General features: G+C 35.8%; 1 protein-coding gene across 2 annotated transcripts; it reads right to left on the bottom strand.

Moving 5' to 3' along the window:
* Positions 1 to 372: 372 nt before the first annotated feature.
* Positions 373 to 14,090, bottom strand: LOC128184504 (rab-like protein 3). 2 transcript variants are annotated; one of them, XM_052854027.1, is made up of 8 exons: positions 13,935 to 14,090; positions 13,709 to 13,800; positions 13,357 to 13,474; positions 11,396 to 11,501; positions 4,181 to 4,331; positions 1,983 to 2,054; positions 1,591 to 1,687; positions 373 to 503 (listed from the first exon to the last, which is right to left on the bottom strand). In XM_052854027.1, the coding sequence occupies exons 1-7, from the start codon at positions 13,981 to 13,983 to the stop codon at positions 1,598 to 1,600; spliced, it is 678 nt and encodes a 225-aa protein (XP_052709987.1). In that variant the 5' UTR covers positions 13,984 to 14,090; the 3' UTR covers positions 373 to 503; positions 1,591 to 1,597. The 2 variants fall into 2 exon arrangements, with proteins under 2 accessions (XP_052709987.1, XP_052709986.1); XM_052854026.1 differs by having other exon boundaries at positions 1,646 to 1,687.
* Between the last annotated feature and the right edge of the window lie 29 nt (positions 14,091 to 14,119).

The following is a 14,119-nucleotide window of genomic DNA, read 5'->3' as shown; positions in this document are numbered from 1 at the left end:
TTCATTGAAAGAATTTCCAAGGTAGTCATTCCGTATTATTTTGCACATAAGCATAACAATAGATAACTTAAACTAATATGGTGATAATCAGATAGAAAAGGAGATATCGATAATGCGTATTTATGAATTCATGTCAGCTTTAATGTACAAGAATATATAGGTATGTTCATGTATAACCTAATTCAAATCAATGCTGCCTATAAATGAAATATCAATATCCACCAAATATCGATCGTATATACAAAATATAAAAGCATCTGAAGTATTGAAGAAAACCACTTTGCCTGTCCTCTTCATACACCAACTGTTAAATTAAAAAGTTTTTGGAACCAAGCCAATGATGCTTTGTGTGGGACTGCATAAAAAAAAGAATTGAAGTTGTTGCATGTTTATATACTAGATATTGCACAATAACAAAATAAAAAATAAGCTTTTGGTCATTGTCAGTCCACATGTGATGTTTTAAAGAATCTTTTCCTTTCCATTGTTGGAGTTATGTGCCCCTGAAATGTAAATATTATGGAAATTAATTTTCTGTGTACATCTATATATGTATTCTCTCTCTCTCTCTCCACGCACTTAAAATTAAAGAAAAGAGAAAATATTTCAGAAGAGTTAAAAAGTGTGGTATAAAGGGAACTATAAAATTACATGAATACCTGTCTCCCCAAAATAAACAACATCATAGAGACAGTACCAATGCTTGCATTTTGTTTTTGTGTTAAATCCTTATTCAACTGTATATTGCAGAATCATTAGAATTCTTTGAAGCCTATATACTGCCAACTTATTAGACTTATATATATATATATTTTTTTTTTTTTTTTTTTTTTTTTTTTTTTTTTGAGGATTAATGGAATAGAGTTAATCAACAAATTTTTTTTTAGAAAATCTAATAGCCACCAGGAAATCAAATAATTTCCACATACTGCACATCACTCGTGAATACTTTATTCAAACCACCACTGCCACCACACAAATCCCAGCACTTAAAGAAATATTTCTAAACAGCTGTTTGTCTTAGCCTTCTGTTAGTAAGGGGAGACAATTCATGCCTATACTGTCCATCAAACAAGAGTTACCCTTCACCGAAATCCCACTGTCCATCACAACAAGAGTTACCCTTCACCAAAATCCCACTGTCCATCACAACAAAAGTCACCCTTCACCGAAATCCCACTGTCCATCACAAGAGTTACCCTTCACCAACATCCCACTGTACATCACAACAAAAGTTAAACTTCACTGAAATCCCACTTTCCATCACAACAAGAGTTACCCTTCACCAAAATCCCACTGTCCATTACAACAAGAGTTACCCTTCACCGAAATCCCACTGTCCATCACAACAAGAGCTACCCTTCACTGAAATCCCACCATCCATCACAACAAGAGTTACCCTTCACTGAAATCCCACTTTCCATCACAACAAGAGTTACCCTTCACCGACATCCCACTGTCCATCACAACAAGAGTTACCCTTCCCGACATCCCACTGTCCATCACAACAAGAGTTACCCTTCACCGACATCCAAAAAATTCCATCTCCATCATCGGCCAGAAAAAAACCAAAACTCTGAGCTAGCTTACATGGTCATTAGTCGGTGAAAGTGTAGCCCAGTCTGTTTCCTGTCGGTGTATTTACCTGACTACAGCTTTCTCGGCCCTGGTATCGGCGCTCTATTGCCTACAAGGAGTAGAATGGTGTCAATATATGGAGAATCATCTGTCAAATCAAACCACAGGGCAACGCTTATAATGACATTATCTGATTCTTCTTCTGTTTGCTGTCTTGTTCCATTAAGTAAAACATTTTAAAGAGAGATTGTTTCCTAATTGTTATCATATTTTCATCTTTATGACTGAAAACTTACTTCACAATAATGCAGCAATTAAACAGGAAGTACTTCACTGTGTTCAGAAAACAGTTTGAATTCATTTATATCAGTGCAAAATGAAGGACATTATTAACACAATTTTACCTTGTCAAAGAATTTGGTCAATTTGACAGCATTTGTGGACCCTGGAGATATATGTTTAACCTGGTTACAATCCTAAAAACATGAAACAAATACACATCAATACATGGTCAATCATAATATTACCGGTATCTATCTCTAGTCAATCACAATTATACAGGTATTTATCCCTATACTCTGTACTAAGTTTTTGCTTCCACCCCTTTTTGCTTGATATTTCGATAATCATAAATACCTTTGTGCTCAAACTACGCTCATCCACTAATATGAAAAACGTCCAGATTATCTGTTTTAAAACGCCCCCTCGACCGCTTCAGGTTTCAATATACATCCCAAAATAGAAAGTTTACTGAGATTTTGTATTGCATCAGCCATTTATAAGCCCAGATGATAACGTTGAAAAATTGCATGAGGTTTCCCGAGTACTTCCGAATGGAGAAAAGATGTAAACATTTCCCATTATAAATCACCGTAAATAATTTGTTTTCGTTCCTCTGAACTTTTATGAGTGAAAAATATTAATTATTCAATGAAGATATCTTGGATATATTCCCTTTCATAAATTTCAACTGTATTTCTTTCACAGGTATGTGTATTAATATTAAAAATCATCAAAAAGTGATGGAAGCAATAACTTGGGGCATACTATTGACAATATTACCAGTATCAATCCCTAGTCAATCACAATATTACTGGTATCAATCCCTTGGACTCTAGTCAATCACAATATTATCGTTATATATCCCTAGTCAATCACAATATTGCCGGTATCAATACTTAGTCAATCACAATATAACTGGTATATAACCCTGGTCAATTTCAATATTACCAGTATCTATCCCTAGTCAATAACAATATTACCGATATCTATCCCTAATCAATCACAATATTACCAGTATCTATCCCTAGTCAATCACAATAATACTGGTTTCAATACTTAGTCAATCACAACATTACCGGTATCAATCCTTAGTCAATCACAATATTACCAGTATAAATCCCAAGTCAAACACAATATTTATATTATCAATATCTATCCCTAGACAAAATTACTGGTATCAATCCCTAGTCATCACAATATTACCATTAGCTATCCCTACTCAAGCACAATATTACCATTAGCTATCCCTAGTCAAGCACAGTATTACGGGTATCATCCCTAGTAAATCACAAAATTACCAGTATCAATCCCTAGTCAAACACAATATCATTAATATATATCAATTATTATCCCTAGACAATCACAATATGACCGGTATCAATCTCTAGTCAATCACAATATTACCGGTATCTATCCCTAGTCAAACACAATATCACCAATATCTATCCCTAGTCAAACACAATATTATCAATATCTATCCATAGTCAATCACAATATTACTGGTGTCTATCCCTAGACAATCACAATATGACCGGTATCAATCTCTAGTCAATCATAATATAACCGGTATCTATCCCTAGTCAAACACAATACAACCAGTATCTATCCCTAGTCAAACACAGTATTATCAATATTTATCCCTAGTCAATCACAATATGACTGGTGTCTATCCCTAGACAATCACAATATGACTGGTATCAATCTCTAGTCAATCATAATATTACCGGTATCTATCCCTAGTCAAACACAATATCACCAATATCTATCCCTAGTCAAACACAATATTATCAATATCTATCCCTAGTCAATCACAACATTATCTGTGTCTATCCCTAGTCAATTAAAATATTACATGTATCTTTCCCTAGTCAATCACAATATTACAGGTATATATCTCCAGTCAATCACAATATTACCCGTATCTATCTCTAGACAATCAAAATATTACTGCTATCAATCCCTAGTCGATCACAATATTACCGGTATCAATCCCTAGGCTAGTCAATCACAATATTACCGGTATATGTCCTTAGATTTTTAGACAAAAATTGAAAATGTGGCAGGTAAGGTTGAAAAGAAAATAACTGTATTTTCTTTTTTTTTAACTCAAAATTAGAAAAAATTAGTTAATTCCCTTCTCAATAAGAAAATAAATATAATTGATTAATATGAGGCAGCATTTAACATTATGTAGTGGTGCCGGAGAAACTTATCATTATCATACAGGGGTATAATTTTTAAAGTTTTTTTCTACCTATATAAGCATAAAATCCCAACAAAAGCAACACCATAGCTAGTATTACATATGATATTAACTCACAAGATTAAATTCATCAGCACCACATTCCTCGGCGACTGAAGATCGACCTGAGGGTGATTTCTCTCGGAGGTTTTGGGCTTGATCGGCCTTGCAGCCCACCACCATTATGGGGATCTGGATTCCAGCAAACAATTCTTGGTCATAGTCACCTCTGTAAACACAAAAAGATCGTCAGGAAGAAAAAAAATAAGGAATTGGTTTTCAGGTCAATTTCAAAATTCATGTATGATGTGGCTGGCATTTATTTTTTTTCTAATTTATAAGTGAGTTTTCATACTTGAAGTTTACCCCAGTAAATTGAAAATTAAGTAATTCCTTATTAATAAAATGTTGCCGTAATATAATCGATGCTGTAGCATTTCTGGAGCACTTGGCTCAGTGGTCATAGGCAGTCTATGCGAAAGACATCAGACTGTCGGACCTGACTGATGTGCAGTGCCTCTGGTCCAATGCGTAATTTTTTACACTGGACCGGAGTAGCCGATGTCTCTGTGTGCAGTTTTGAGCTTAACTTTTTTTACATTTATCCTCCATCATTTTTAGTTTTATCAGTTTTCTTTCCTTTTAGTCTTCATAAATCCAAACTGCAATAACTCTGGCTTTCTTTTCTCTGCCATGCTGTCATTGTTTAATATAAATCCTAGGGAGCTTTATTTAAACCACTAATTAATAAGTTTATTTGATCAAACATAACATTGATAAACAAGAGGCCCATGGGCCACATCGCTCACCTGAGGAACAATGGGTATGATAAAATCAGCTTAATGAAGTCAGAATACAAACAATCTGGACAATGTACAATAATACATGCAGATCCTGTAAAATTAAAATCCATTTTCCCCCCAGGATATTCTTATGTTTATAATCATTAGTCCCTTTTCTAACAGGATGATTTTATAGTCATATCACATGTTGAGTATTGCAGTCCTCAAAAAGATCCTTTACAATTGTTTATATATGGGATATTAAGCTACATCAAACTCTGAACCTTCTTATGAGGCCGAGGAATTGTCCTGGAGCCAAAGTCTAAACAATTATAAAGAATCATCTGGCTGATTAGTTTCTGAGAAGAAGATTTTAAAAGATTTACTCTATATATTCCTTTGTAAAACTTTAACACCCCCCCCCCCCAATGTGGCCTCACCCTACCCCCAGGGATCATGTTTTCACAACTTTGAATCTACACAACCTGAGGATACTTCAACACAATTTTTAGCTTTCCTGGTTGATTAGTTTCTGAGAAGAAGAATTTTAAAGATTTACTCTATATATTCCTATGTAAAATTTCGACCACCCCATTGTGGCCCCATCCTACCCCCAGGGGTCATGATTTTCACAACTTTGAATCTACACTACCTGAGGATACTTCCACACAAGTTTCAGCTTTCCTGGCCGATTAGTTTCTGAGAAGAAGATTTTAAAAGATTTACTCTATATATTCCTTTGTAAAACTTTAACACCCCCCCCCCCAATGTGGCCTCACCCTAACCCCAGGGATCATGTTTTCACAACTTTGAATCTACACTACATGAGGATACTTCAACACAAGTTTCAGCTTTCCTGGCTGATTAGTTTCTGAGAAGAAGATTTTTAAAGATTTACTCTATATATTCCTATGAAAAACTTCGACCCTACATTGTGCCCCACCCTACCCCCAGGGATCATGATTTTCACAACTTTGAATCTGCACTACCTGAGGATGCTTCCACATAAGTTTCAACTTTCCTGGCTGATTAGTTTCTGAGAAGAAGATTTTAAAGTTTCACTCTATATATAAATTCCTATGTAAAACTTCGACCCCCCCATTGTGGCCCCACCCTACCCCCGGGGGTAATGATTTTCACAACTTTGAATCTACACTACCTGAGGATACTTCCACACAAGTTTCAGCTTTCCTGGCTGATTAGTTTCTGAGAAGGAGATTTTTAAAGATTTTCTCTATATATTCCTATGTAAAACTACGACCCCCCCATTGTGGCCCCACCCTACCCCCGGGGGTCATGATTTTCACAACTTTGAATCTACACTACCTGAGGATACTTCCACACAAGTTTCAGCTTTCCTGGCTGATTAGTTTCTGAGAAGAAGATTTTAAAAGATTTACTCTATATATTTCTATGTAAAACTTCGACCCCCCATTGTGGCCCCACCCTACCCTCAGGGGTCATGATTTTAACAACTTTGAATCTACACTACCTGAGGATGCTCCACTCAAGTTTCAGCTTTCCTGGCTGATTAGTTTCTGAGAAGAAGATTTTTAAAGATTTACTCAATATATAAATTCCTATGTAAAACTTCGACCCCCCCATTGTGGCCCCACCCTACCCCCGGGGGTAATGATTTTCACAACTTTGAATCTACACTACCTGAGGATACTTCCACACAAGTTTCAGCTTTCCTGGCTGATTAGTTTCTGAGAAGGAGATTTTTAAAGATTTTCTCTATATATTCCTATGTAAAACTACGACCCCCCCATTGTGGCCCCACACTACCCATGGGGGTCATGATTTTCACAACTTTGAATTTACACTACTTGAGGATGCTTCCACACAAGTTTCAGCTTTCCTGACTGATTAGTTTCTGAGAAGAAGATTTTTAAAGATTTACTCTATATATTCCTATGTAAAACTTTGACCCTCCATTGTGCCCCACCCTACCCCCAGGGATCATGATTTTCACTTTGAATCTACACTACCTGAAAATGCTTCCACACAAGTTTCAGCTTTCCTGGCTGATTAGTTTCTGAGAAGAAGATTTTTAAAGATTTACTCTATATATTCCTATGTAAAACTTCGACCCCCCATTGTGGCCCCACCCTACCCTTGGGGGTCATGATTTTCACAAATTTGAATCTACACTACCTGAGGATGCTTCCACACAAGTTTCAGCTTTCCTGGCTGATTAGTTTCTGAGAAGAAGATTTTTAAAGATTTACTCTATATATTCCTATGTAAAACTTTGACCCTCCATTGTGCCCCACCCTACCCCCAGGGATCATGATTTTCACTTTGAATCTACACTACCTGAGGATGCTTCCATACAAGTTTCAGCTTTCCTGGCTGATTAGTTTCTGAGAAGAAGATTTTTAAAGATTTACTCTATATATTCCTATGTAAAACTTCGACCACCCCATTGTGGCCCCATACTACCCGCGGGGGTCATGATTTTCACAACTTTGAATCTGCACTACCTGAGAATGCTTCCACACAAGTTTCAGCTTTCCTGGCTGATTAGTTTCTGAGAAGAAGATTTTTAAAGATTTACTCTATATATTCCTATGTAAAGCTTCGATCCCCCATTGTGGCCCCACCCTACCCCCGGGGGTCATAATTTTCACAACTTTGAATCTACACTACCTGAGAATGCTTCCACGCAAGTTTCAGCTTTCCTGGCTGATTAGTTTCTGAGAAGAAGATTTTTAAAGATTTACTCTATATATTCCTATGTAAAGCTTCGATCCCCCATTGTGGCCCCACCCTACCCCCGGGGGTCATAATTTTCACAACTTTGAATCTACACTACCTGAGAATGCTTCCACGCAAGTTTCAGCTTTCCTGGCTGATTAGTTTCTGAGAAGAAGATTTTTAAAGATTTACTCTATATATTCCTATTTAAAACTTCGACCCCCCATTGTGACCCTGCCCTACCCCTGGGGGTCATGATTTTCACAACTTTGAATCTACACTACCTGAGGATGCTTCCACACAAGTTTTAGCTTTCCTGACTGATTAGTTTCTGAGAAGAAGATTTTTAAAGATTTACTCTATATATTCCTATGTAAAATTTTGACCCCCCCATTGTGGCCCCACCCTACCCGCGGGGGTCATGATTTTCACAACTTTGAATCTACACTACCTGAGGATGCTTCCACACAAGTTTCAGCTTTCCTGGCTTTCTGGTTCTTGGGAAGAAGATTTTTTAAAATTTCTCGAAATTTTTCATTAATTTCTAATCATTTCCCCTTGAAAACGAGTGTGGCCCTTAATTTTCACAACTTTGAATCCCCTTTGCCTAAGGATGATTTATGCCAAGTTTGGTTGAAATTGGCCCAGTAGTTCTTGAGAAGATGTTGAAAATGTGAAAAGTTTACGGACAGACAGACAGACAGACGGACGACAGACAAAATGTGATCAGAATAGCTCACTTGAGCTTTCAGCTAAGGTGAGCTAAAAATAATTTGAAATTAGATCCCATCCAATTAGATAATTATAGATGAACGCTGGCCAGAATTTATTCATTCGTGAAAATGTGAGGTTTAATTAAGTGCGGTCCTGTGTGTTTATTGATTGCACAGGACCGAATGTCCCGTGGGGTCAAAAAAACTTTCGCATAGACTGCATGGGTGTTAGGACAGTAGTGCTATGGTCGCTAGTTCAAGCCCTGCTGTGGTCACTTGATGTGCACTTAGACAAGGCAATTTATCTTCATTGTCCACCCAGCAGCATCTGTACCGGCTTCTGCTGGGGGTCAACCTGCAATGGACTGGTGTCCCGTCTATGGGGAGTCAATGACTCTCATCCACTTAACACCATGGAAAACAGGGATAAGCACCGGCCCTAGGCACGTTCATGGCTCAGAGAAGGATTCAACTTTAATGTATCATTTGACTTAATGCAGCAGTGCCCAAGAACTAATGCACTAAATTTAGTTTGCCTTATACGTCATGGATGTGTATAATATAACAATACCTTGAACAAGATTTAACAATCATATAATTACACTCAGTGTATATTTCCCCGGAGGTTTGCATTTTTAATGCTTTAGTATAGAAATGATGTGAATTCTAAGGCAAACTGTACGCACATAATTTATGCGAATATAACAATTTGTTGTGTTACCCCTTGCCAAGTGTGTTGCTAACGTTGAGGGTAATAGAACGGATTATCAACTGCATCTAAAACAATCAGATTTCAGTATTCAACATGAAGTATAATAATGTAAATATACAACCTGGATGTGTATACTGTGGTTTCACCAATTTTCGTTGATTTCGTTTTTAAGCTGATCCACAAAAATAACTGTTCATTGAAGTGCAATTTCTATTAACATTTTGTAATGATATAGTCATTGGCCACGAATTAATGTATCCTTAAAACTGTGATTTTCACTTTATCCACAAAAATTGATATCCTTGAATATTTATGAAACCACAGTAATACGTCAAGTGTACTGTAGATTCCTTATTTTACGCGAGTACTTAATTCCACGATTCAGCGGTTTTCCATCAAATCGCGAGAACATAAAATCACGAATGCCAAAATATAATCATAGTTTCATGGTGTTTACATATGTCTGAAAATTAAAAGCGAGATTTTAAAATTCGCGAGACGGGCCTCTCGCGATTTTACGGGAATATTGATTCCTCGCGTTTAATTAGGAATTTACAGTATATATACAGTCAAACTTCGTTATCTCGAACTAGATGGGACTGGTTAAAAACTTCGAGATATCCGCGCGGGGGTGTTAAGGAAGCATATGGGCAATATCCCGTCTTATTTTGACTGTTGTATTCAAAATCGTGAAATTAAATAATTATTTTAAATAAGATCAAAACCTTAGTATTATCCTTTAAAATAGTTGTCAGTGGAATAAAATCGGGTAGTACATCACTGCCACATAGGTGCATTATCACGTGACAACTATAAATAGCTTACGTATATTCCTTAACATAAAATGAGATAGAACAATACTACCCCGTGGTTTCCAAAATAAAATAAACATACAAAGTGAAGGCAAAACATCTCAGTTTAATCAAAACTGCTGCTAGAATCCTATGTTTTTCCTCATTAAAAAGTTATTTATCCGGTTCTCGTAAAACCTTCCCAACTTTTATAAAGTTTGCATGGAAAACGGCAAAATGCATTAAAACAACACACACCATGGCATTCTAGCAGCACTTTTCAATTTAAGCATTAATCAAACTAACGATACGTATAAAATTTCAAGTTCAATATACACGGGGTAGTGTTGTTCTAGTCAGATTTTTATATCGTAAACAACGACAGAGGAAAGCCTGGCCGAGAAATAAAAGCAAATTTACATACCTTTTGGCGAATGATTGATAAAACTAACATCTCCCCCAGTATCCTTATGTTCAATTCTCAATAAATCACACCACAATACTTTATTAGAGTTCTTAGATGAGTTATATTTTGAATATGTTTACAATGCTTTCCGATCAAATTCACACGACATTCAACTTTTAGTCGTGACGTCATCAATGTGTAAATCTACGTAATACAAACTAATTTCTGGCAAAAATTGTCTTCAGTATTTTTAATTTGTTTTTGGTCTACGTTTCGTTGCTTATATATTTGAATATGTACATAATAACTAAGATTTGTGATTTCACGGAATTACATGTAACTCAGATTACATATGCTTCCTTAACACCCCTGCGCGAGTATTCGAGATATCAAGGGTAAAATACTTAAAGTTTAGGTGTTCGGGACTTAAACATTACTTCGACATATCCATTGTATTTGAGATATCGGTGTTCAAGATACCGAAGTTCAACTGTATAGATCAGAACATATTGAACAATATTGTTATACATGAGGGATGATTCTGTATATATAATAATTATTATAGAACATTCAACATGGTGGCTGTGTATTATACTAAATAAAAGAACACAAAACAAGATGGTTATACATAGTGGACATGTGTAATATATAACAACTAGAACTCTCAACAAGACTGGATGTGTATCCTAAATGCAAGATGTATATATTAATATTAATATATAAAATGTTGTATTTTCAATGTTTTGTACATAGGGTCAGTGGATTGAATTACTGACTTCCGAGTCAAATCGTACATATTATGAATACTGATAAGATATAATTCAAACAAAATTAATCAGAAATGTATATGTCCTAAATTTTCCACTCTGTGTCAGATTTATGTATTAGATTCCCTCTCTAGACCTTTAAAATAAATAATTCTGCATGCTGGTATTAAGAAAATACTGTCAAACTTCGTTATCTCAAACTAGATGGGATTATTTAAAAACTTCAAGATATCCCAGTATTCGAGAAATCGAGGGTAAAATACAAAAAATAAGTGGTTGAGACTAGCAAATCACTTTCACATATCCGTTTTACTTGTCATCAAGATATCAATGTTTGAAATATCGAAGTTCAACTGTAGCTTGATTTTCTGTACAAAGGGAAATCACTCTGAAGGAGAGCGAGAAAAAGGGGCCGTAGTTACCCATTGGCGTTATCTTTGGTACTTCCTCGATTTATCACCTCACCCAGCCATTTTCTTAGATTTTGGTGTGACTTTCTGTTCGAGAGGTCATGAACCAGCATTATCCCTGAAACCAAACAGGTATTCTCTTAATAGACGCAAACAGGATTATATGCCTGTCTGCTTACTCCACTCCCCTAAACAGATAATAGTACCAAGGTAAAAGTCAAAAGATAGGTGTCACTGCATTAAAACTTAATCACAATTTCTGAAAACTATTGGTCCTATCAGCAAAACCAATAGAAAATCAAAATGTCGGATTACATTAAATTTTGTTATGTAACAGGTCCGTGTGACTCTTTCACAATCCGGGAATATTCTGGGCTGCGTTTTACAAAAGAACTTACGACTTAAGACCAAATCAATGAATGCTAATTAATCACTTACTAATGAATGATTTATTCTTATGACTGGAAAATATTTATGGGAATTTATACATTTGTAAATAAATGGTTTTATGTCAATTTTGTTCTTTAAAGATCATTTTACGAGACTGTAAATATTTACGACTTTGTCGTAAGTTCTTTTGTAAAATGCAGCCCTGTATCTTAGCACCGTTTTTGTCTTTTAGTGGTATTCTATAAAACGCTTTAGGGAGTGTTTAATTTAATTTTCTTCTAAGCGCTTATCTTACACTATTATATAGCATCATGATATGGTTGCAGTCAATCACTTTGAGTTTCCTGTTTGTACATGGCTAAAAACTATGCAAGGGTTGAGAATAAAGAAAAGTATAAAGACAGTAAAAACCAGAACGGCAGGGAATGGTTGAAATGTAGCTAGGTTAATGGCATGACCTGTTCCGTAAAATAGAAAAGTCAATCATGGCCTTTCGTTAATCAACTCTCACTTTTGATTCCATTAATTTTTGACTGTATATGATCATGGAAGATCATATGGTTTTTTTAGATTTATTGAAAGATATCCAGTCCAGTCCAGCAGCTAAAAATTGTGAGTTTGTGGCACATACATTAATACTGACTCATACATGTATGTATATCTGACAATTGGAGCAAAATAAAAACAAGGATATAATAAAACAAATTGTAAAAGAGTCATCAATAGAAACAGAACAGAAATAAATTAAAGATTACATATTTTGGACCCATTTATTTAAAGACAGAACAGAAATTAATTCTTGATCATATATATTGGAGTTTTTTTGCAATAATTGAAAGCTCTTTAGTTTGTTTAGTAATTACATAACACCAAACAACTACTGTAACACTAAGAACTGGTTTATTCCGACTGATAAAATTTGCTCCGGACTGGCAGAACATGCTATATCATCAGTCCGAATGACTGATGGAATTTTCTGTTTTTTGGAAACTCTGTTAATTCACATCCCCTATACTAGACTTCAAGAGGGAAAAAAGGTACCTTTCCTGACTGTCAGACCCAATTACTGGTTTAGGTGGAGAAAGTCACTGACAAGTTAATGATCTAACTAAGAATATTAGCAAACAATAAATGGTGAGGTGCATGGTGGTTTTCTTACTGTGCACTGAGTAATAGAAGATGGAGCAACTGTTTTTGTGACTTACCGTGCACCGAGTTGTAGAAGATGGAGCGACTGTTTTGGTGACTTACCGTGCACCGAGTTGTAGAAGATGGAGCGACTGTTTTGGTGACTTACCGTGCACCGAGTTGTAGAAGATGGAGCAACTGTTTTGGTGACTTACCGTGCACCGAGTTGTAGAAGATGGAGCGACTGTTTTGGTGACTTATCGTGCACCGAGTTGTAGAAGATGGAGCAACTGTTTTGGTGACTTACCGTGCACCGAGTTGTAGAAGATGGAGCGACTGTTTTGGTGACTGACCATGCACCGAGTTGTAGAAGATGGAGCGACTGTTTTCAAGGTGACTTACCGTGCACCGAGTTGTAGATTTAAGATGGAGCGACTGTTTTCAAGGTGACTTACCGTGCACCGAGTTGTAGAAGATGGAGCGACTGTTTTGGTGACTTGTTGACCCACCAATGTCCCACAGTTCTACAAAAAATGTCTTCTCTCCAGGAGTGCCAGCTTTGTAGTCGTGCAACTATAAAAAAAAAATTATTATTTTACGTATCTTGCTATTAAACCTTTGTTTCACCATCTATTTTAAATAGCCTATATTACGTTGAGCATTTTAAGTTATTTATTTAGTTTTTATTGGCATGTTTGACCTACAATACTGAATTAGCTTTTCAAATTAAAATAATCTTATCATGATATTTAAGGCCAACAAGGGTTTATAAACAGTTAAAAAAAAGAGACAATGTTATTTTCTCACCTTGACTTCTACCGAACATCCTATTGTATATGGAGGATTTGTTGTTGGAGCTTGATGACAAATAAGATGAACTAATGACGTTTTACCCACACCTTGGATGAAAACAAAATAGTTATTATACTTTCCTATTCGAATTTCCTCGAATTCGTTTTGGTATTTAACGTATTACAAGAAAGAAATTATGGCATCTATTATCAAATTAAAAAAAATATTGAATTTTGCGTACCTGAATCGCCTACGACGACAATTTTCACTTTATCGATGTTCGCTGCCATTTCATGATGGTATTTTAATCTGTCATGATCATGAAATGTGTCGTGTGCTTGAACACGAAATCAAATCTGAAGCTATTTTCACTTTCACTTTTGGTTTTGTCTGGTATAAACATCAGTCAATTTGGTTTTATGATGT

Source organism: Crassostrea angulata, chromosome 5 (genome assembly GCF_025612915.1).
Source record: "Crassostrea angulata isolate pt1a10 chromosome 5, ASM2561291v2, whole genome shotgun sequence".
Lineage (NCBI taxonomy): Eukaryota > Metazoa > Mollusca > Bivalvia > Ostreida > Ostreidae > Magallana > Magallana angulata.
The sequence above is the reverse complement of the archived record's forward strand: the minus strand, read 5'-3'. Positions and strand labels throughout refer to the sequence as shown.

Coding starts and splice junctions, on each gene's coding strand:
- LOC128184504 (XM_052854026.1), bottom strand. CDS start 13,983: ATGGCAGCGAACATCGATAAAGTGAAAATTGTCGTCGTAGGCGATTCA. Junction 13,475..13,708: donor GATGTTCGGTAGAAGTCAAG/GTGAGAAAATAA, acceptor TTTTTTTTATAG/TTGCACGACTACAAAGCTGG. Junction 11,502..13,356: donor CTTCTACAACTCGGTGCACG/GTAAGTCACCTT, acceptor GTTTGGTTTCAG/GGATAATGCTGGTTCATGAC.